The following is a 21,420-nucleotide window of genomic DNA, read 5'->3' on the forward strand; positions in this document are numbered from 1 at the left end:
GCAGAGGGCCTCACTAAGTAGCTTAGGCTGGCTGAGAACCCGCCATCCTCCTGTCTTAGCTTCCCCAAGTACTGGGATTACAAGTGTGCACCACCATTCTGGCACCTGGCACTAGCTTTTAGAAGAACCCACTCTAACCTCTTAGCTGCAGGTCAAGCAGCACAGGCAAGTGGTGTTACGATGAATGGATGAGCCTTCATCAAGGAGGATTAGTTTTAGGGTGCAAAGAGCTGGAGTCAGAAGGCACTATGGAGAACAGCTAATGTGAGCTCTTCCTTTCAAAGATAAAAAACTAAGGCCACACAGCAGCCAATTCCAATTCTGTGTTTTGTGTTTCTCTTACATAATACTTAGGTTGGCAGGCATCATCCAAAGCACTAGAAATATAGAAACTGTGTGTGTGTTAAGACAGATACTAGGGATTGAATCCAGGGACATTCTATCTCCAAGCTACACCCCTAACGCCTCTTTTTTTTTTTTTTTTTTTTTGTGGTACTGGGGATGGAATCCAGTAGCACTGCACCTCTGAGATACACCCCCAGTCCTATTTTTTTTTTTTTTTTTTTTTTGGTGGTATTGGGAGTAGAACCCTGGGGCTTTTCTACCTCCGGGCTACACTCCCAGACCTATTTTATACTTTATTTGCAAACAGGGTCTCACTAAATTGCTGAGAGCCTCACTAAGTAGCTGAGGCTGGCTTCAAACCTGTGCGCTCCTCCTGTCTCAGCCTCCCAAGCGCTGTATTACAAGTGTGCACCACCTCGCCCAGCCCCAGCCCTATTTTTTAGCCTTTTTTTTTGTGGGGATGGGGATGGAACCCAGGGGCATGTGATCTTCAAGCTACACTCCCTGCCCTATTTTTCACTCTTATTTTGAAACAGGGTCTCACTAAGTTGTGGGGCCTCACTAAGTAGCTGATGCTGTCTACAAACCGTGATTCTCCTATCTCACTCAGCCTCCCAAATGCTGGGATTATAAGAGTGCACCACCACGCCTGGCTAAGTCTTTGTATTTTTTGAAACAGGGTCTCACTGAGTTGTGTAGGGTCTCACTAAATAGCTGAGGCTGTCCGCAAACCACAATCCCCTGGTCTCCGCCTACCAAATGTTGGGATTGCAAGCGTGTGCACAGCCCCCAACCCTGTTTGTTTTGAGACAGTCTACTAGGTTGCTAAGACTGGCCTGGAACCTGCAATCCTCTTGTCTCAGACTCTCAATTACTAGAATTACAGGTGTGTACTCCTGTATCTGGTTTAGAAACTTATTTGATCTCATAACAACCTTAGGAGATAGAATTATTACTGCCATGTATAAATAAGAAAAATTAACTACAAAGGTATTAACTGGCTTTGTCACAACTGTCAGTGGTGGCCCAAGACTTCAAGCCAGGAAGGCCAGCTTCCTAAGAACCCACGCACCCCTGACCATGCTACTGTACGCTACCTGCAAACTTTTATGCACTGAAGCCTTTGGCATCCAGTAGAATGCACTACATAATGCAGAATAGAGAAAAAAAAAAAAAAAATCCAGCCACAGCCTAGGATTTAAAGCAAGCTAACTGCCATGCTTTAAATGGCACACAATTGCGCTGGGCGTGGTGGCACACACTTGTAATCCACGTTTGGGAGGTGGAGACAAGAGGATCGCGCTGGTTCCAAGCCAGCCACGCTGTTTCCAAAAAAAAAAAAAAAAAAAAAAAGCCTGGAAGTGTAGACCAGTGGTAGAAGGACTTCCAGGAACCTTGGTACCACTAAACAAACAAACAAACAAACAAACAAACAAACAGCACACAATTACTTTGGAGGCTGAGACAGTTGGATCACAGGTTCAAGAATAGCCTCAGCAAGTAGTTAAGTAGTGACTCCCATCAACCTAGCAAGAGCATGTTTCAAAATAAAAATAAAATAGGGCTGGAGGGGTAGTGCAGAGGTAGATATCCCTGGGGGTTTAATCCCTGCACCACACACACACACACACACACACACAAATAAATAAATAAATAAATAAATAAATAAATAAATAAATAAATAAAACAAAGCATACTAGTCTAGCCAGGTATGGAGGAATACCTGTAATCCCACCTACTTGGGAGTCTGGGACAGAAGGATCCCAAATTTAGAGATGTTTTAAAATGAAAATTTAAAAAGGGCTGGGGAAGCCAGGCATGGTGGCGCACGCTTGTAATCCCGGTACTTAGGAGGCTGAGACAGGAGGATCGCGCAGGTTTGAAGCCAGCCTCAGCAGCTTAGTAAGGCTCTCAGTTACTTAAAGAGACCTGGAAATGTAACCCGGAGGTAGAAAGCTGCTGGGTTCCATCACCAGTACACACACACACACACACACACACACACACACACACACACACACGCCGGGAAAGCCAGGCATGGTGGAACATACCTGTAACCCCAGTACTCAGGAGGCTGAGATAGGAGGACTGCAAGTTTACAGCCAGCCTGAGCAACTTTGTGAGGTTCTCTGCAACTTAGTGAGATCATTACAAAATAAAAAGTAAAATAGGGACAAGGGTATAGCTTAGTACCACACACACATACAAGAAATACAGAAGGCACTGTAGTTCCTGAATCTGAGCGCACAAAGAATAAAACCTAGTTAGCATCATCATAATAATGTTAAATATTGGCAGATACATTTCTAATAAAACACTCTTTACAACTATTATCCATTGACCATCCAACATGTATTATTTCCAAACATCACTGAAATTCTGGAAAATCCAATGATGCTACTCCATTTCTTCAGAATTAAAATCCATTCAAGAGTTATCACAAATAACAATTTGAAGCCAGGCATGGTGGTGCACGCTTGTAATCCCAGTATTCGGGAGGCCAAGACAGGAGGATTGAGGTTTGCAGACAGCCTCAGCTACTACTTAGTGAGGCTCTTTGCAACTCAGTGAGACCCTATTTCAAAATAAGGAATAAAAAATAGGGCTGGTGGTGTAGCTCGGAGGTAGAATGCCCCTGGGTTTCATCCCCAGTGGCAAAAAAAAAAGAAAGAAAGAAAAAGAAAAGTGTTATCACAAATAACAATTTGAATACTAATGGTAGCATCACCAATTTCCAGGTGAGGAAACAGCCTGGAGAGATGAGTAACCTGCAGAAGACCAACCATCAAGGAAGCGATGAGAGGGAGACTCCATCCCAGTTATCTGCACATTTCCAAAGGCATGTGCTTTCTGCTACACTCACTGCTTCCTAATAGGCACAACCATACATTTTCCCTCCTTGGCTGGTTCTCTTTCACTTATGTTAAAGAAAAAGCACTTACCTTTTTCAACTTAGGTAGCTTGGGGAGATTTGAAACCGAAAGCAAGCCTACGTCTATTAAACTGAGGAACTCTAAGTTCACAAATTCAGCTGTTAGGCCCTCAATTTTTCCATCATTTGATTTGCAATTGTCCAAGACAAGTTCTCGAACCTGTGGATGACAAAGAGGGACAAATTTTTATGAACATATAGGAAACAAAACAAAGGAAAAACACAGACCATAAATATCCCTCAAACACAGCAACAAAAGCCAGGTGTAGTGGTACACACTTGCCATTCCAGCACTTGGAAGGCTGAGACAGGAGGCTTGAGGTTTGCAGAGAGCCTCAGCTATACTTAGTAAGTTCCTCTGCAACTCAGTGAGACCACAAAAGAATAAAAATTAGGGCTAGGGGTGTAGTTTGGAGGTGGAATACCCCTGGGTTCCACCTCCAGTACTGGAAGGAAAAGAAAAGAAAAAGAAAAAGCAACCACAAAGCTGGACACAGTGGTGCACATTTGTAATCCCAGTCCTTGGGAGGCTGAGACAGGAGGATCACAGGCTGGTGTCCAGCCTCAGCAACTTAGTGAGACCCTGTTTCAAAATAAAAAAATAAAATAGGGTTGGGGGTATAGCTCGAGGTAGAAGGCCCCTGGGTTCAATCCTCAATCACACATAACCATACAGTAGCAATCCTATAATTAGACAAAGATCAATTACAAATAAAAATTGAAAGCTGGGTGTAGTGGTGCATGCTTGCAATCCCAGTACTTAGGAGGCTGAGACAGGAGGGTCACAGGTATTCATGGCCAGCAACTTAGTAAGGTCATCTGCAACTTAATGGGCTGGGGTGCAGTTCGGAGGTAGAATGCCCCTGGGTTCAATCCCCAGCACCACAAAAATAAATAAAACAGGGCTGGGATATAGCTCAGAGGTAGAATGCCTCTGGGTTCAATCCTCAGTACTACAAAATTAAGTAAAATAATGACTGAAGAAACTGAAGCGTACAAGCATACCATAAGTCACCTTTCAACCCTCCCTACTAGACAGATTTCCTTTTTTTATTATAATGACAAGCTATGATATTTGTTTTTGTTTTGAGGTACTATGGATTGAACCCAGGGGCATTATACTTCTGAGCTATACGCCCAGCCCTACTTTTTATTTTGAAACAGGGTCTAAGTTTTGGAGGGTCTCACTAAATAGCTGAGGCTGGCCACAAATCTGTGTTCCTCCTGTCTCAGCCTCCCAAGTACTGGGATTACAGGAGTGTGCCATGCCAGACACGATCATAAATATTTGTTGAGTGAATGAATGACTTCAAAGACTGAATAAAGACTGAATTCAGTCTCTGTAGAGTGGTGAGGGTAGTCAGTTAATTTAGATGATGCTCTCCATGAGCACCCTGCCTCCCTGGTGCTGAGGTATGCTTCCAAGTCCTTACTGAGTGACTCTTCTCATTTCCCTTTTTTTGGCTAAATAAATAAAGCTCTGAAGAAAAAAAAAAAAATAATGACAAGCTAGATGTGGTGGGAGTCCAGCACAGAAGTAGAAAGTCCCTGGGTTCTATCCCTAGTATCACACACATAAACAAAGACATAATGCACAGATAAAAGTATATATAAAATTCCTTTGGAGCCGGGCGTGGTACACACTTGTAATCTCAAGTACTTAGGAGGCGGAGATAGGAGGATCACAAGTGCTCGGCCAGTCGCAGCTACTCAAGTCCTCTACAACTTAGTGAGACTCTATTTCAAAATAAAGAATAAAAAATAAGGCCAGGGGTTGTAGAATTCCCCCCCCCCAAAAAAGCTTTAAGGATCCCCTCCCCCAGAACCCATTTCTAGATGAAAGAATATAAACACCTGAGTATCTGTTATTAAGAGTTCTTTATTGTGTGGGCAGTGGTGGTGGTGGCATATACCTATAATCCCAGTACTTGGGAGGCTAAGACAGGAGGATCAGGTTTAGAAAAAACTTCAGCAAGCTGGGCGTGGTGGCTCATGCTTGTAATCCCCGCGCTTGGGAGGTGGAGACAGGAGGATCGCGCAGGTTCGAAACCAACTGCGTGCTCCGGCTTAAGACACCCTGTTTCCAAATAAAAATATAAAATAGGTCTGGGAGTGTAGCCCGGAGGTAGAAGGGCTTCCAGGAACCCCAGTACCACCAAAAAAGAAAAGAAAAAGCCTCAGCAAGTAGCAAGACTCATCAACCTAGAGACCCTGTTTCAAAATAAAAATAAAACAAAGCTGGGGGTGTAGCTCTCAGGTACAATGCTTCTGGGTTCAATCTCCAGTAAAACACAGACACACACACACACACACACACACACACACACACACACACACAGCACAATTCTTGCAGTCCTTACTGATTTTTACTTTCTGAGTTAACCAATGTTCAAGCTTTCTATTCTATTTCTATTTTTGTGGTACTGGAGATTGAATCCAGAGGCACTCTACCACTGATCTACCATCCGGCCCTTTTTAAATTTTTGAACCTGTTCTTAAACTTGCAGTCTGTTTACCAAATTACTGGGATTACAGGCTGGTATCCTATTATTTTAAAATAATGTTTTCAAAATGACAACAGAACAGATTTACATTAGTGGTTTGGTTCTCAAATGTGTATAGGTGGCAGACTTGTTCAAATGAAAGAAAAACATATATATCCTACTGATGGATATGTAAAGGGACCAATTCTGAAAAGCAACTGAACAGAACAAAAATCCCTTGTAAGTGATCTTACAGAGATGGTTAAATTTCAATCTATGTAAACATTAATAAAGAACCTGTAAAATATTAAATATTGACAGATGAAGATGTTCCGTGTAGTCCTAAAAAAATAAAAACAAAGCAATAAGACAATATACAAGTGAATAGCATGATCCAAGTTGTAAAGTGTGAAAAAAAATTAACTATTCTGGCAGACTGCAGACCAAAATGTGGATAGATGGTAGAATGGGTATGTGATTTCTATTCTTGCTTGTCTTTATCTACTACTACCTTTTGGCTTATTTGTATCTAATTTTTCCTTGACAAAGATGCATTACTTATACAAGGAAAAACCCCCAATTAGTTGCTATGCAACCAATTAGAATATCTGAGCTCAAAATTATATCACAGTAGACAATAGATGTAGGGGTTGAAGGGCCTAAAAAAGAAGATGCAAGCTAAGGAAAATCCCAATCCCACCCTTCCTCCAAGTAAAACAGCTACAGAGGGACTACTCTTTATGGTATGCCACAGCACAGCATATACCACATGGTTTGTTTCATAAAGGCACGGCACTTTTGTGTGTGTGTGTATGGTGTGGGGGCACTGTATCTCTGAACTACACAAGCCACCCCCCTTTTGAAATTTGTTTGAAAGCAGGGTCCCATTAAGTTGCTGAGACTCCCTATATTGCTAAGGCTGTTCTCTAACCCTGATCCTATCTCAGCTTTCCACATACTGGGAGTACAGTACACCACCACACCTAGCTAGGCACAGCTTTTTAACTAGGAAAGATTTACGTGTTGTTGTTTTTTTAAACTTTGAATGAAAAATTAAACAGAATATAAGCCAGACGTGGTGATGCACATTGTAATCCCAGTACCTGGGAGGTTGAGAGAGGAAGATCATAGGTTTGAGGAAAGCCTCAGCAACTTGTGAGACTCTCATCAACCTAGTGAGACCCTGTTTCAAAGTAAGAATAAAATAGGGATGGGGCTGTGTCTTGGGGATAGAAAGCCCGAATTCTAGTCTTAGAACAATAAACAAACAAACTGAACATGAAGACTAGCTACTCCTAGATGCAGGATTAATAGCTGCTCATAAACCTGGCATGGTGGTGTATGCCTATAATCCCAGTACTTGACAGGCTGAGACAGAAGGATCGAAGGTTAGCAAGCAGCATTAGCATTACTGAAACTCTCATTCACCTACTAAGACCCTGTTTCCAAAGATATACAATCAGGCTAGGGATGTAGCTCAAAGATAGAAAGCCTCTGGGTTCAATCCCCAGTGTGTACATACACACACACCACACACACACACACCCCAAACAAAATCTTCACGTAATATAAGTATGAAAACCTCCTAAGGTAGACGAGTTTTCTTTCCCAGTTTTGAAATACAACTAAATTTGGCTCCTATCTTGCTACTGTGTGCCAGGATCTTCTCACCTTACTGACAATACCAATTCCTATGATGCATATGGTATGTTCTAGCAATATACAGTTTATTCTCAATGAAGTAATTGATATTTTGTTTCCTGAGGACTGGGTCCTGGATTAGATTGCCAACACCAAAAAATAAAGTATTTCTTATTCTTGCCCATAAAAGATTTTAAAACAGTAACCACTCTTAATTAAGATTACTTAAAAATGTCATCTTGGGCCATTTTCCCCAATATAAGTATACACTGACAGAAGAGCTGCTTTGGACTTGGAAAAAGCTGAATTATTTCTTTATGAGCCTTTTGGGGAGGAAACTGAGCATACCTGTTTGTCTCATGTGTTTTGTACTGGGGGTTGGGGTTATTATTTATTTTATTTTTTGTGGTGCCAGGGATGGAACCCAGAGGCTTTCTACCTTTGGTCTATACTCCCAGACCTATTTTATACTTTATTTGGAAACAGGGTCTCACTAAGGTGCTGAGAGCCTCACTAGCTGAGGCTGGCTTCAAACCTGCGCAATCCTCCTGTCTCAGCCTCCCAAGCACAGGGACTACAAGTGTGCACCACCACGCCGGCCTCTACACTTTTATTTTGAAACCAGGTATTACTAAAGTTGCTGCAAGCCTTGCTAAAATGCCAAGGCTGGCTTTGAACCTGCAATCCTCTTGCTTCCAGCCTCTTAAGTACTAGGATAACAGGTGTGTGCTACCATGCACAGCCCTGCCTCTGTGTTTATCAAGAACATAGACATATTAACACATGACCCAAACCAATTATCTTGGCCTCATGTACTCTGGCCACAGAACACAAAAAGGTAAATACATGTTACCTCGATCTTCTTCAAACCCCCAAATAAGGCAAATGACATATATACCATCAAATTTCCATTTAACCTCCTCAAAACACTTAAATCTCACTTGAATTCTGAAATCATTATAGTTAACCATGGGACAACCTGTTCTCTATTCCAGAGCATCATGCCCATACTTTAACAGTATGGGCAAAAACTCTATACTTTACTCCATACTTTAACTCCATGGGCGAAATGGGATCTTCATGTTTTTCCAAAAGTAAAAAATTTGCAGGGGCCCAGAGACCAACTTCTCCAGCTAAATATACCACCAATTTCTGTGATATCTAGACTACAGATGGGATGTCATGAGAACGATTTTAATTTATTTTAGTACGAAGATTGAACTCAAGGTCATTCTATCCCCGAGCTACACACCTAACCCTATCTTACTATTTTCATTAAATCCAGGGGCACTCTACCTCTGAGTTACATGTCCAGCTCTATTTTTTATACTTTATTTTTGAAACAGGGCCTCCTTAAATTGCAGAGGCTAGGCTGTGATCCCTCTGTCCCAGCCTCCCAAGTACTGGGATTATAAACATGGACCACCACCAGGTCTGGCTATTTTTTTTATTTTTGAAACAGGGTTTTGCTAGGTTGATGAGAGTCTCACTAATTGCTGAGGCTGCCCTCGAACCTACAATCATCCTGTCTCGGCCTTCCAAGTACTGTGATTACAATGTGTGTCACCTCACCCAGGTGGCGACTGATTTTATAGTGGCCATCTTGAACTTTTCCCGTGCCTTTACAATAATTCAGCTGGATGTGGTGGCATATGCTTGTAATCCCAGTACTTGTGAGGCTGAGACAGAATTACCAAGTATGCAGCCAGCCTCAGCAATTTAGCAAGGCCCTCTGCAACTTAGTGAGACCTAGTTCAAAATAAAAAAATAAAAAAAAAAAAAGCCAGGCATAGTGGCATAATCCTAATATTTGGAAGGCTAAAACAGGAGGATCTTGGGCTAGAGGCATGCCTCATCAACTTAGACCCATTTCTTTTTTCTTTTTTGGTGGTACTGGGGGTGGAACCCAGAGGTTTTCTACCTCCTGGCTACACTCCCAGACCTATTTTATTTGGAAACAGGGTCTAAGTTGCTGAGAGCCTCACTAAGTGAAACCCATTTTCAAAATAAATAATAAAAAGCCGGGTGTGGTGGCTTGTAATCTCACATTTGGGAGGCTGAGACGGGGGAATCACGGTTTGCGGACAGCCTCAGCTACTTAGTAAGGCCCTTTGCGACTCAGTAAGACCCTGTTTCAAAATAAAGAATAAAAAATAGGGTTGGGGGCGTAGCCAGAGGTAGAATGCACCTGGGTTCCATCCCCAGTACCGCAAATAAACAAATAACTTGATGCCTAACACAATTTCCTTATTTCCAAATCTACAGCATTTTCTCCTGATAATGCCTTCAGTTTTAGGTCAAACATCTACCAATCCAACACTCAACTACCACTGGTCTCAGCTGTCCTGTTAAGAGTGCCCAAGACCTAAGAGCAAGAGGGAGACCCTGTTCTCACCAGCTTTCCAGGCCCTGGTATACTGTGAATGGCCAGTTACTAAACCAGAGGGCTCTGGAAGCCAGTGCTGTCCAGTGCAGTATCCACTAACCAACTGTTGCTTTGTGGGACTCCAAGTGTGTGTAGTATAACCTGCAAACTGACTTAATTAGTCACATGGCTCTGGCCGGGTACTGCCAAGAATTTAGTATCTGCACATATATTAGATATGTTCAGTTGTGTGTGTGTGTGTTACTGGGGACTGAACCCCACCGCATTCTACTTTTAAGCTACACCCTTGGCCCTATTTTTATCTTATTTTGAAACAGGACATCACTAAGTTGCTGAAACTGCCCTCAAACCTGTGATCCTTCTCTCTCAGCCTCTCCTAAGTACTGGAATTACAAACATATGCCACCACCCCCGGACACATACATGAACTTTTAAGACAAATATATTAGTTCATATACATAGAACACCACAAACTGGAAGCAGACACGTGGCATTTCCCGGAGGGAGCAACACTGCACTTTACTAGCGTTGTAATAGGCTGTGAGCACACTCTGAAAAACGCAAATTCTAGATTTTAAAGCATCCTGAAAGAGCTGGGGCTGTGGCTCCGTGGCAGAGCACTACCTTGGCACGAGGTGAGGCGAGTTGAATCTCAGGTAAAGACACGTAAGAATAAAACACCCTGAAGATCTAAAATTCTAGACGTCAAAGCCTGCGAAGACCCGCGTGCCCTTCGCCTAGTTTTTCTTACTCCGCCTTCTACCGACGTGCATTTAAAGTCTGGAAGCGGCGCCTCCAGGTGGGAGCCCGTCACGTCACGCCGTGTGAGGACGTTTAACCATTCAATACACCAGCACGTGGCGGCCACAAAATGTCTGCTGGACGGAGGGAACACGTGCCGGGGCCCGGGACCCGCGGCGTGGAGCCCCGCACCTCGGCGGCGGGGCGCGGCGGGCCGGCGTCCGGCGGGCACGGGGGCGCGGGCCCGAGCGCGGCCGGCCGGGCCCCGCGTCGCCCTTTAAGAGGCGGCGGCGGCGGCGGCGGGGGCGGCGCGGGCCGGGCGGCGCGGCTCCCGCCAGGCTCCCGGCGCGGCCGCTCGGCGGAGGGAGACGGCGCCGCCAACATGGCGCTGTGGCCGGGCCGGGAGCCGCCGCCGCCCACGCCAGGGCCGGCTCCGGGACCGCGCGGGCCGGGCGCGGGCGCGCGGGGCCAACGCGGCCCGAAGTTTTATTTTTAGGCTTGAAAAATGGCGGGAAGCGCGTCCTTTTTTCAAACTCGGGCCGGGAGGGGCGGCGGTTGCGCCACCCCCGCGCCGCCCCTCCCCCGCCGGGCCGCGCCCGGCCCCGCAGGCTGCAAACATGGCTCCCGCGTCACTCCAGCCCGCGCCCGCCCGCCGCTGGGCGCCAAGGAGTTAACGCCGCGCCCGCCGCCCGCCCGCAGGTGGCCTCCATTACGTGCAAGTCATGGGGGCGCGGGCTGCACGTACCGCCGCCGGGGTCCGGTTCCTCAGCTCCAGGTGGATCCTCCTCTTCATGTCCATGTTCCCCGCGTCCCCCCTCTTCAAACTTAACTTTCCGCGGCGGGGCGGAGGGGGGAGAGGCGGCCCGGCCTGCGCGGCGACGGCCGGCGGAGGGGTCTGCTCGCGGCGGCGCGGGACGGGCGGCGGCGGCGGCGGGCGGCGCGCGGAGCCCCCGGAGCCAAGTTACTCGCGGGAGCGGAGAGAAACCATGGAGGGAAAAGGGGGCTGGAGCGCGGCGGCGCTGCTCACTACCGCCGCCCCCGGCCGCGGCCCGCACTGCGCTGAAGCCGGCGACGCGGCGCCGCTCGGCTCGGCTGCTCCCTGCGCGGCGGCGGCGGGGCGGGGCCAGGGCTGGGAGGGCGGGGCCACGGGGCGGGAAGGGCGGGGCTGCGGGTGGAAGGGCTGGTTCCCGGGGCGGGAGGGCGGGGCCGCGGGGAGGAAGGGCGGGGTCAGGGGATGGGAAGGCGGGGCCACGGGGCGGGAAGGGCGGGGCCAGGGGATGGGAGGGCGGGGCCACGGCGTGGAAGGGCTGGTTCCCGGGGCGGGAGGGCGGGGTCAGGGGATGGGAGGGCGGGGCGCGCTGCCTCTCGCGGCCGCACGTGGCCGGCTGTGAGGCTGCCGGGCAGCTCCGCGACTTGGGCTGGAGGGCGCTGCGGCTCGGAGCCTCCCACGCGCTTCAGTCCCTTCGTGGAGGCGGGAGGTGTGAGGGCGACCCCGCAGGGTTCGGGTCCACCCCTGCCCCAGCAGTCCAGGGAGAAAAGCGGGAATCAACCCGCCGTCCGCTTGGCCACTTGTCATAGAGGACCAAAGTGCCGGCCTGAGTTGGACAGCGTGGCCCCGGGCGGAGTGGACAGTCCCGGCCGGTGCAGCCAAGTGTCCCCCTCTTCAAAAGACAATCTTGTACATTTTTTTATTTTTACTTTTTTTTGTGTGGTACTGGCGGTGGAACCATCTTGTACATTTTTTGAGGGGAACCCAGAGGCTTTCTACCTCCGAGTTATACTCCCAGACCTATTTTATATTTTATTTGGAAACCGGGTCTCACTAAGTTGCGGAGAACCTGCGCGATCCCCCTGTCTCGGCCTCTCAAGTACAATAATTACAAGCGTGCGCCATCACCCCCGGCTTTTGTACATTAAAAAAAAATTTTTTTTTTTAAAGTCGGGCGTGGTGGCGCAGGCTTGTAATCCCAGCATTCGGAAGGCTGAGGCCAAAGGATCACGGTTCGCCTCAGCTATTTAGTGAGCCCTTTGCAACTCGGTGAGACCCTGTTTCAAAATAAATAGCCAGGCGTGGTGGCGCACGCTTGTAATTCCCGCGCTTGGGAGGTTGAGACAGGAGGATCGCGCAGGTTCGAAGCCAGCCTCAGTTTCTTAGGCTCTCAGCAACTTAGTGAGACCCTGTTTCCAAATAAAATATAAAATGGGTCTGGGAGTATATCCCGGAGGTAGAAAGCCTCTGGGTTCTACCCCCAGTACCACCGAAAGGAAGGAAAGAAGGAAGAAAGGAAGAAAAATGGGGCTGGGTGTAGCTCAGAGGTCAAATGCCCCTGGGTCCTATCCCCAGACCGCAAATAAGTAAATAAAATAAATAAAAATTAAAACATTTTAACATGAGGTCGGGGAGGAAGCAGTTTTCATTTCCAATGCTGCCTCCCTCAGTTTTCTGTAGGCTTTATTTTACTTCTAAGGGTACCCCTGTGCGCTGTGTGAACAGGGTAAAGGTGGCCTGGTCGGTTGATTTCTTTGTAGGCCACTGGGGAGGAAAGTTATGTTCAACTTAAGTAAAGTGTGTCAAAACAGATACCGCCTCATTTCTAGTGTAGACGAGACACTAAAGATAAACGGTTTATTAGAGAAAAGCTTAAAATCCTCTGCATTAACCTAAGGTTTAATGGAAGTTAAGAAAGCCTCTCCTTTCCCATTTTGCCTTAGTGGCAACCAAACAACCCAAACTTAGTTTTAAACCAATTATAGCTGGGCATGATGGTACATGCCTGTGATTCCAGCACTTGGGAGGCTGAGACAGAAGGATCACAGCAGGTTCAGCAAGTAGTGACACTCATCAAACCATCAAGACCCTGCTTCAAAATAAAATAGAGCTGCAGGTGTAGTTCAGACGTGGAATACCCAAATTCAAACACCAAACACAAAAAAAGTGATAATCCTAAATAGATATAAAATTTCAAAAGAAAAGAGAGTTTTGGAAGGATAATGGGAAAAGACAGAAACTTTCTCAGCAAAAGCTTCCTGACTCCTCGTGCATGCTTGTTCTCCCTACGGCGCTACAGAAGGTCTGTAACTATAAGGTCATGGAAACTACCCATGAAACTTTTCTCCCCAAACTGGAATCTGTTCCAGGAGCTAACAGGCAGTTATCCAGCATTTGCATTTTTGCATTTAGGGTCTTGCTATTTTCTTTCTCATTTAGTCCCCAGACAACCTGGTGAAGCAGGTGTTATTTTAGTCTTTGTACAGATGAGGAACTGAGACTCAGGCACCCTAGGCTGAGTCACCCAACAAAAGGCGCACCTGGGGTTCAGGTGCAGGTCTGGCTCCATAGGTTACCATTTTTTCTGCTCCACCAGTGATCTGGAGTCCTGGCATGGGGGGCCTGTTTCAAAACAGTCAGTTAAGATACTTGCAAAGACCTTTTAATACAAACAGCATGCAGGCATCATTTGCAGGTAAGGGAGAGATGAGGAAGGAGCCCTCAGTTGTGGTAGGCCGGTGCTACAGAATGGTGTATTGGTGGCAGAGGAGATGGTATTGATCTTAGGATCAGGGCAAATCTGTCATCTCTTTATGGCCAACTCTAGGCTATGAGGGACTCTTTCCCTGTGGCACATAGCTCACAAGACAAATGTTTTTTATGGTAGTAAGCTACAAAGTAATTAATAAACACAGCCACAATGTGCAGCAAATAAAAAGAAAGCAAAGGAGCCCAAGGAGAGACTACAGATGCAGCACTGTGCCTCTTACACAGCAGGCGCTGCTGGCCTGCACCTCTGTGAACAAGGAGCGTGTGTTCCAGTGACACGCTGCTTTGTCAGGGGCTTCACTGCCAGAGGCATAAATAACACAGGCAGAACAGGGTGTGTCTCACTGCCTGGCTAACTTCTATGGGACTGTCAGTCCCTGGGCCTGAAGGGGCTGTTGTCACAGGGCCCTGGTTTTATTTTATTTTATTTTTGCAGTACTGGGGATGGAACCCAGGGACATTCTACCTATGAGCTACACCCCCAGCCCTATTTTTTATTCTTTATTTTGGAATAGGGTCTCACTGAGTTGCAGAGGGCCTCACCAAGTAGCTGAGGCTGTCAGCGAACCAAGATCCTCCTGTCTTAGCTTCCTGAATGCTGAGATTATAAGCATGCGCCACCATGCCCAGCTTCCCTGATTTTAAATATTGCTATACTTAACATCATTCTGTGTCTGCATCTGTGTAGGAGAAAGAGGTAGGATATGTAATTGTATCTAGTCCAGTTATTATCTTGTCCATGAATTTATTTATTCAAACCAGGGCTGGAAGGGAATAAGGAAAAGTTAAAACAGCTTACTTAGTGAGGAAGACTGAACTATGGGTGGATTTCATTTTATTCCCATAGATGTTTATGTTTACAAAATAAGTAATAAAAATATCAAGTAATGCCAAACTTTGGCACCCCCCTTCAAATCATTAAACTGCCTGTTGATCAGAATGTGTGTGTATTCCAATAAGCTCCAAAATGTCTGAGGAAAACACCCTGAGCTGGTTGTAACTCCTTGGACCTACTCCCCACCAAGTCATCAAATGACCCAAGCCTTCCACAAACTTTGTGGCTGTGGACAGACTTTAATCTGAGGATGAAAGGAAGCAGCTTCATTCAGGAACTGGTTAGCTGGCTTTGAAACCAGTTAAACAGAATGGGCGCATTTTCTCTTCAGTAAAGACAGCATGGCTGGGCATGGGGGTGCGTGCCTGTAGTCCCAGTACTTGCTAAGACAAGAGGATCACAAGTGTGAGGGCAGCCTCAGCAACTTAGTGAGACCCTGTTTCAAAATAAAAAGTTAAAAAGGGCTGAGGGTGTAGCCCAGTGGTAGAGCACCCCAGGGTTCAATCCCAGTGCCACCCCCCCCCACACACACACAGTATGAAGCTGATGCATAATGCAAGGAAATCATTAGAACAGATTTCCCCCCTGAGTTTCTACAATAGAGCGTGTACCTCTGTTAAAGCAGTTGGGCACCAAATGGTAGTCATTGAAAGATCTAGCTTCACAGCTAAACTGTGAACTCATACAAATATTTTTGGATAATAATAACATAAAGGAGAGGCCTGGAGTGTAACTCAGTCTCCAAGCACTTGCCTTAGCATGAGTGCAGGTGTGAGGCCCTTGGTTCACTCTAACAACAGGGAGGGACACAAACACACACACACACACACACACACACACACACACACGGAAAAGGAGATTGGGGACACCTTTAGAACATGGTAGATAATTTGCAAATGTATGTTATATTGAAAATAATGTCACTTGCACTAAAAGTTGCATTCTAGGCAGCCTACATTGTTGAGTTGAGGAGGAGGCAACTAGGTGAGAATGTGTCAAGGAATGAGATTCTCTTAGTCTCCACGTGGTAAAACACAAGAGAGGGTGTCAGGTATGCAGGCAGCTCCAGGTAAGATTCCTTTCTCTTCTCTGAAACCAGTGTGGTGCTGCCAGGCCTTCCTGGGGCAGCAAGGGAGGGCCATCCCTACCAACAGGTCTGATGTTAAGAGCTATCCTTATGCCAGCACTGTGCTTGGGACTTTCATGTACATTTCCTCTCAGTTCATCTTGGCAACAGCTCCCTGGCAAGACTGTAATGCACTTTTTTTTCTTTTTTCTTTTTTAGTGTTTATGAAACAGGCACAGCAAAGCTCTGAGGTTTTTTTTTTCTTTTTCTTTCTTTTTTTTTTTTTTTTTTGTGGGTCTGGGGATAGAACCCAGGGGCATTCGATCTCTGAGCTATACCCCCTGCCTTATTTTTATTCTTTAATTTGAAACAGGGTCTCACTAAGTTGCAGAGGGCCTCACCAAGTAGCTGAGGCTGTCCGCGATCCACGATCTTCCAGTCTCAGCCTCCCAAATGCTGGGATTACAAGCATGCGCCTCCACACCCGGCTCAGGGTTTCTCTGTTATTAAGGGCTCGTGGTAGTTTGTGTGTGTGTGTGTGTGTGTTGAACCCAGGGGCAATAGCCCAGTCTTATTTTTATTTGGAAATAGGGTCTTGTTAGGTTGATGAGAGTCTCACTTCTTCCTGAGGTTGTCCTTGAACCAGCAAATAAAGAATAAAAAACAGGGTCAAGGGTGTAGCTCAGAGGTAGAATGCCCCTGGGTTCAATTCCTAGTAGCATGCACACACATGCACACACACACAAAAATTTTGGTTTTTTCTTCTACTTTGGGAAGATTTACATGTTAATTGTATGTGAATGGGGAGATTAAAAAAAAAAAAAAACACTATAAAAACTAAATTCCAGCTGGGCATGGTGGCGCATGCTTGTAATCCCAGTACTTGGGAGGCTGAGACAGGAGGATCACACAGGTTCAAAGCCAGTTTCAGCTATTTAGTGAGGCACTCAGCAACTTAGATCCTGTTTCCAAATTAAAATATAAAATAGGAAGATGGCGACCGAGAAAAGCGGGGCTTAAGAGTCCCGCTAACAACCAATCTCCATTACCACAAAAAGAGCGCCTTTCATAGCCAGAAAACACCATCACCAGAAAAACAAAAAAACCACCAGGCTCCAGAGAGAAAGCGGACTGAGAACAGAGCTCAGGGCCACAGAGGAGACACACGCGCCCGAGGACGCGGCAGCAGCGCCATACTGCCGGCGGCAGCGGCGAACTCAGCGGACGGCTACAGCAAGCCGAGGTGAGCCTATGCGGAACAGCCAGGCGGGATCTTTCGGCGCAGACAGCATTTAAAGCTCCCAGTGGCTGAGCTCAGCACACGCTGCAGGGATTCAGAGTGGAAATCAAAACCAGAGAAGAAAAAATACGCCAGCCTCATGGCCGAGGGCGTGGCAGAGGCGCCATATTGCCACTGGCGGCGGCAGCAGCAGTGAATTCACCGAGTCCAGTACAGCTACATCTACGTACTCAAGAACAGTGAGTCAAATTGCGGGCCACAGAGGAGAAATCCCAGTATTGTGCCTCCTGGGACTTGACCCAGTGAGGGAGTGGTGGTGGCAGAGATATCACACCATAGGAGAGCGTGCAACCTGGCACCCCCCATAGTTTAAAGCAGCCTCTATCGACTCCCTGGGTCGGAGACTCTGTGATACAACCCAGTAAAGGAGTAGTGGGGTCTGAGATAATACAGACTCGAGATCCAGAGCACCTTAAGTGAAGCCATTGTGACCCAAGGGAAGAACCCAGAGAAGGCACAAACCTCCGAAATCATGGGAAAGAGGAATAACACTGAAGTAATGAATGTGCACAACCCCACAGCATCAGAACCCGATAAAACAGAAAATCAGAGATTTCTAGAAGATCAAATCAGGAAAATAACTGTAGAAATAATAGAGGTGCTTCGAAAAGAACTCAGAGAGAGCCAAAAAGAGATAAAGGATGCAATTAATGAAGTAAAGGCCTCAATTCAAAGCACAAACAACCGATTAGACCACATGAAGAACAGAATCTCGCTCTTAGAAGATGAGCAATCCAAAAATGAATGCATAGTTTCTAATCTAGAAAAAGATATCCAACAGCAGGAATCTGACATTGAAGAAATATGGGCCCATCTTAAGAGAGCTAACCTAAGAATAATTGGAATAGAGGAGGGAAAAGAAAGTGATACCAAAGGGATCAACAATCTCTTCAAGGAAGTAATAGCAGAAAATTTTCCAAATATAGAGCAAGAGGTTGATACACAGATCCAGGAAACTTATAGAACTCCCTTTAGACAGGATCCGAGAAGAGGATCCCCACGCCATATAATTGTCAAAATGACCAATGTGGAAGCCAAGCAGAGAATCTTAAAGGCAACAAAAACAAAGGGCCAACTGACATTCAGAGGCAAACCAATTAGAATCACTCCAGACTTCCCAAACCAAGTCATGAGAGCCAGAAGGGCTTGGAGTAACATATTCCAAACTCTGAAAGAAAACAACTTCCAGCCAAAAATTTCCTACCCAGCAAAACTTTCTATCAAATTAGATGGAGAAATAAGAAGCTTCCATGACAAACAGAAACTGAAGGAATTTATGTCTTCAAAACCAGCGCTAGAGAAAATACTCAAAGAGATTAACTACAAAGAAGAAATAGGTAACACTCACCAGAACCAGAGAAACAAGATTTTCCATCCAACAGACAACTAAGATTAGTTATCTGTGGAGATTCATTATTTATGTTAGTCTTTTACCTATCTCTAAATTGTATTGTTTGCCTTTATTGTTGTTAATTTTTAGGATTTCTAGTTGGAATATTAATATACCTTCAAATATAGCATTTGGAAATATTTTATCCAATTCTACTAGTAACTTTTAACTCTGTTTACATTGTCTTTGGATATACAATATTTTCTTTTATTTTTTAGGGAGTTTGTATATTCTTCTGTTGCCTGTGCCATTGAAATCATATCCAAGAAATCACTGCCAATTTCAATGTTGTGAGGTTTTATGACCCAGATTTTCTCCTAAAAGTTTATAGTCTTAAGATTTATATTTAGGTCTTTTATCTAGTTTGAGTTAATACTTGTATGTGGGATTAGGTAAGGGTCCAATTTTATTCTTTTCCATGTAATTATTATTTTTCAACAATATTTAGTTAAAAGATTATTATTTCCACCACCAAATCTTCGTGGAAACCTTGTCAAAAATAACTTGACAATATAGGGAAGAAGTTAGCTCTAGGCTTGTATTTAACTCTAATGGTCTATATATCTGCCTTTAGAACAGTACTACACTGTTTCAATTATTGTAGCTTTATATGGTTTGAAATCAGAAAATATACGTCTTCTAGCTTTGTTTTTGCTTCGAGATTGTTTTGGGTATCTAGAGTCCATATTCCATATCAGGATAGATTTTTTCTGAAAAATAAATATATGATAGTTTCACCTAAAAAAAAGAAAAAAATATTCTCTGGTAAGAAAGAAAGCAAAAAGAAATATTGAAATGTTATCTTTAAGTCATCAAAAGCTTGGTATCAGACAAATGAAACTGTTATGTGAGATTATCATTTTTAATTTTGGATAAATTGCTATAATACTAGATGTCAACCACTAAGCCAAGCATGGGGAGGGATGGGGAGAGAATGGGGTGGGGATCGGGTGGGGGCTGACTGGGCGATGTGTGCATGTATGTCTACAAAAGTTTGTATCCCACTATGATGTATGAATACAGTGCACCAATAAAATAAAATTTAAAAAAATAAAATAAAATAAAAAGAAATTAAAAAAAAATAAATAAAATAAAATATAAAATAGGTCTGAGAATATAGCCCGGAGGTAGAAAGCCTCTAGGTTCCACCCCCAGTACCACCAAAAAAAAAAAAAAAATAGGGCTGGGAGTGTGGCTTGGAGGTAAAAATACCCCTGAGTTCAATCCCTAGTACCTAAAAAAAAAAAAAAAAAAAAAAATAATAATAATAATAATAATAATAATAATAATTCCTGCCAGGTATGGTGATGTGCGCTTGTAATCCCAGCATTTGGGAGGCTGAGACACAAGGATCGCCGTTCATGGCCAGCCTCAGCTACTTACTGAGGACCTCTGCAACTCAGTGAGACCCTGTATCGAAATAAAGAATAAAAAATAGGGCTGAGGGTGTAGCTTGGAGGTAGAATGCCCCTGGGTTCCATCCTTAATACCATACACACACAAAAAAAAATCTTATCATCTAAATAAAACTAATATTAAAGTATGTTTATCTGTGTCTGTGTTTATCTCATAGCGCCCCACTCAAACTATACCTAGGGATTGTTGAAGTGTTTTTAGAAACTCCCCTTTTCCACCTACCATTACGATAAGTAATGAATATAACTCAATGTTTCCCATTTTAGAGGCTCCAGTGAGACAGGAACCCCATTTCATCACTCACTACATGTGTGCTTTTGGACAAAGCCCATCACCTCTCTGGGTGCTGGGCTGCTCATCTCAGGACGGCCGTCAGGAATAGCCATGATTCTGTGAGTGAGCCGCCTTGGCCCCGTGCATGGCACTCTCCTCTGCACCCGAGCCGGCCTGCAAGTTCCGCCCTTACCCTGAGCAAAGTTCCAATGCTGGCTGACCTCTAGAACCAGCAACAACCTTCTGTGGCCATGGCACTCTACTCTGCCCATGTACTTACCCTACCCTTAGGCAGAGGAGAGAAAGACTCACCCCAAACCAGTATGGTTTTTGTTTGTTTTTTGGTGGTATTGGGGTTCCTGGAAGCCCTTCTACCTCCGGGCTACACTCCCAGACCTATTTTTACATTTTTATTTGGAAACAGGGTCTCCTAAGACAGCGCACGCGGCTGGCTTCGAACCTGTGCGATCCTCCTGTCTCTGCCTCCCAAGCGCGGGGATTACAAGCGTGCGCCACCACGCCCGGAAAACCAGTATGTTTTTGACTCCCAAAGGATCAGACTAGTTTTCTATTTCACATAATCCTTTTTGTGAACATGTTATGTGCAGCTTATTTTCAGTACTGGGGATTGAGCCAAAGGTCTGTGCACTGAGCTACATCCTCAGCCTTTTTTGTTGTAGTTATTTTTATTGTGATAAATGGTCTCTTTAAGTTGTCCAAGCTAAGCTTCCAAGCTGCGATCTTGTGATCCTCCTGCCTCAGCCTCCTAGTACTGTAATTACCAGTGTGTACCACCATACCGCACTCAGTCCTTGATATTGCCTTCCTCTTCTTCTCTCTCGCCCTCTCTCTCTCTCTCTCTCTCTCTCTTCTCTCTTCTCTCTTCTCTCTTCTCTCTCTCTCTTGTTTGTGTGTGTGGCACTGAGGATCAAACCCAGTGGCATGCTACCTTTGAGCTACACCCCCAGGCTTATTTTTTTTTTTAATTTTCAAACAGTCTCACTACGTTGCAGAGGGCCTCACAAAGTCCCTGAGGCTGGTGGCAAACTTGTGATCCTCCTGTCTCAGCCTCTC

At 45.3% G+C, this 21,420-nt stretch overlaps 1 protein-coding gene across 1 annotated transcript in view; it reads right to left on the minus strand.

The window, feature by feature from the left end:
- Positions 1 to 11,327, minus strand: part of ANP32B (acidic nuclear phosphoprotein 32 family member B) — a gene marked incomplete at its 5' end in the record, with an annotated part of 30,271 nt that extends 18,944 nt beyond the window's left edge. The window contains 2 exons of the mRNA XM_080709374.1: positions 3,288 to 3,437; positions 11,274 to 11,327. Of these exons, the coding sequence (XP_080565500.1) occupies positions 3,288 to 3,437; positions 11,274 to 11,327 (204 nt within the window). The remainder of the gene's footprint in view (positions 1 to 3,287; positions 3,438 to 11,273) is intronic.
- Between the last annotated feature and the right edge of the window lie 10,093 nt (positions 11,328 to 21,420).

The sequence above is a fragment of the Muscardinus avellanarius genome (genome assembly GCF_963383645.1).
Source record: "Muscardinus avellanarius genome assembly, chromosome: 13".
In the NCBI taxonomy this organism is placed as follows: Eukaryota; Metazoa; Chordata; class Mammalia; order Rodentia; family Gliridae; genus Muscardinus; species Muscardinus avellanarius.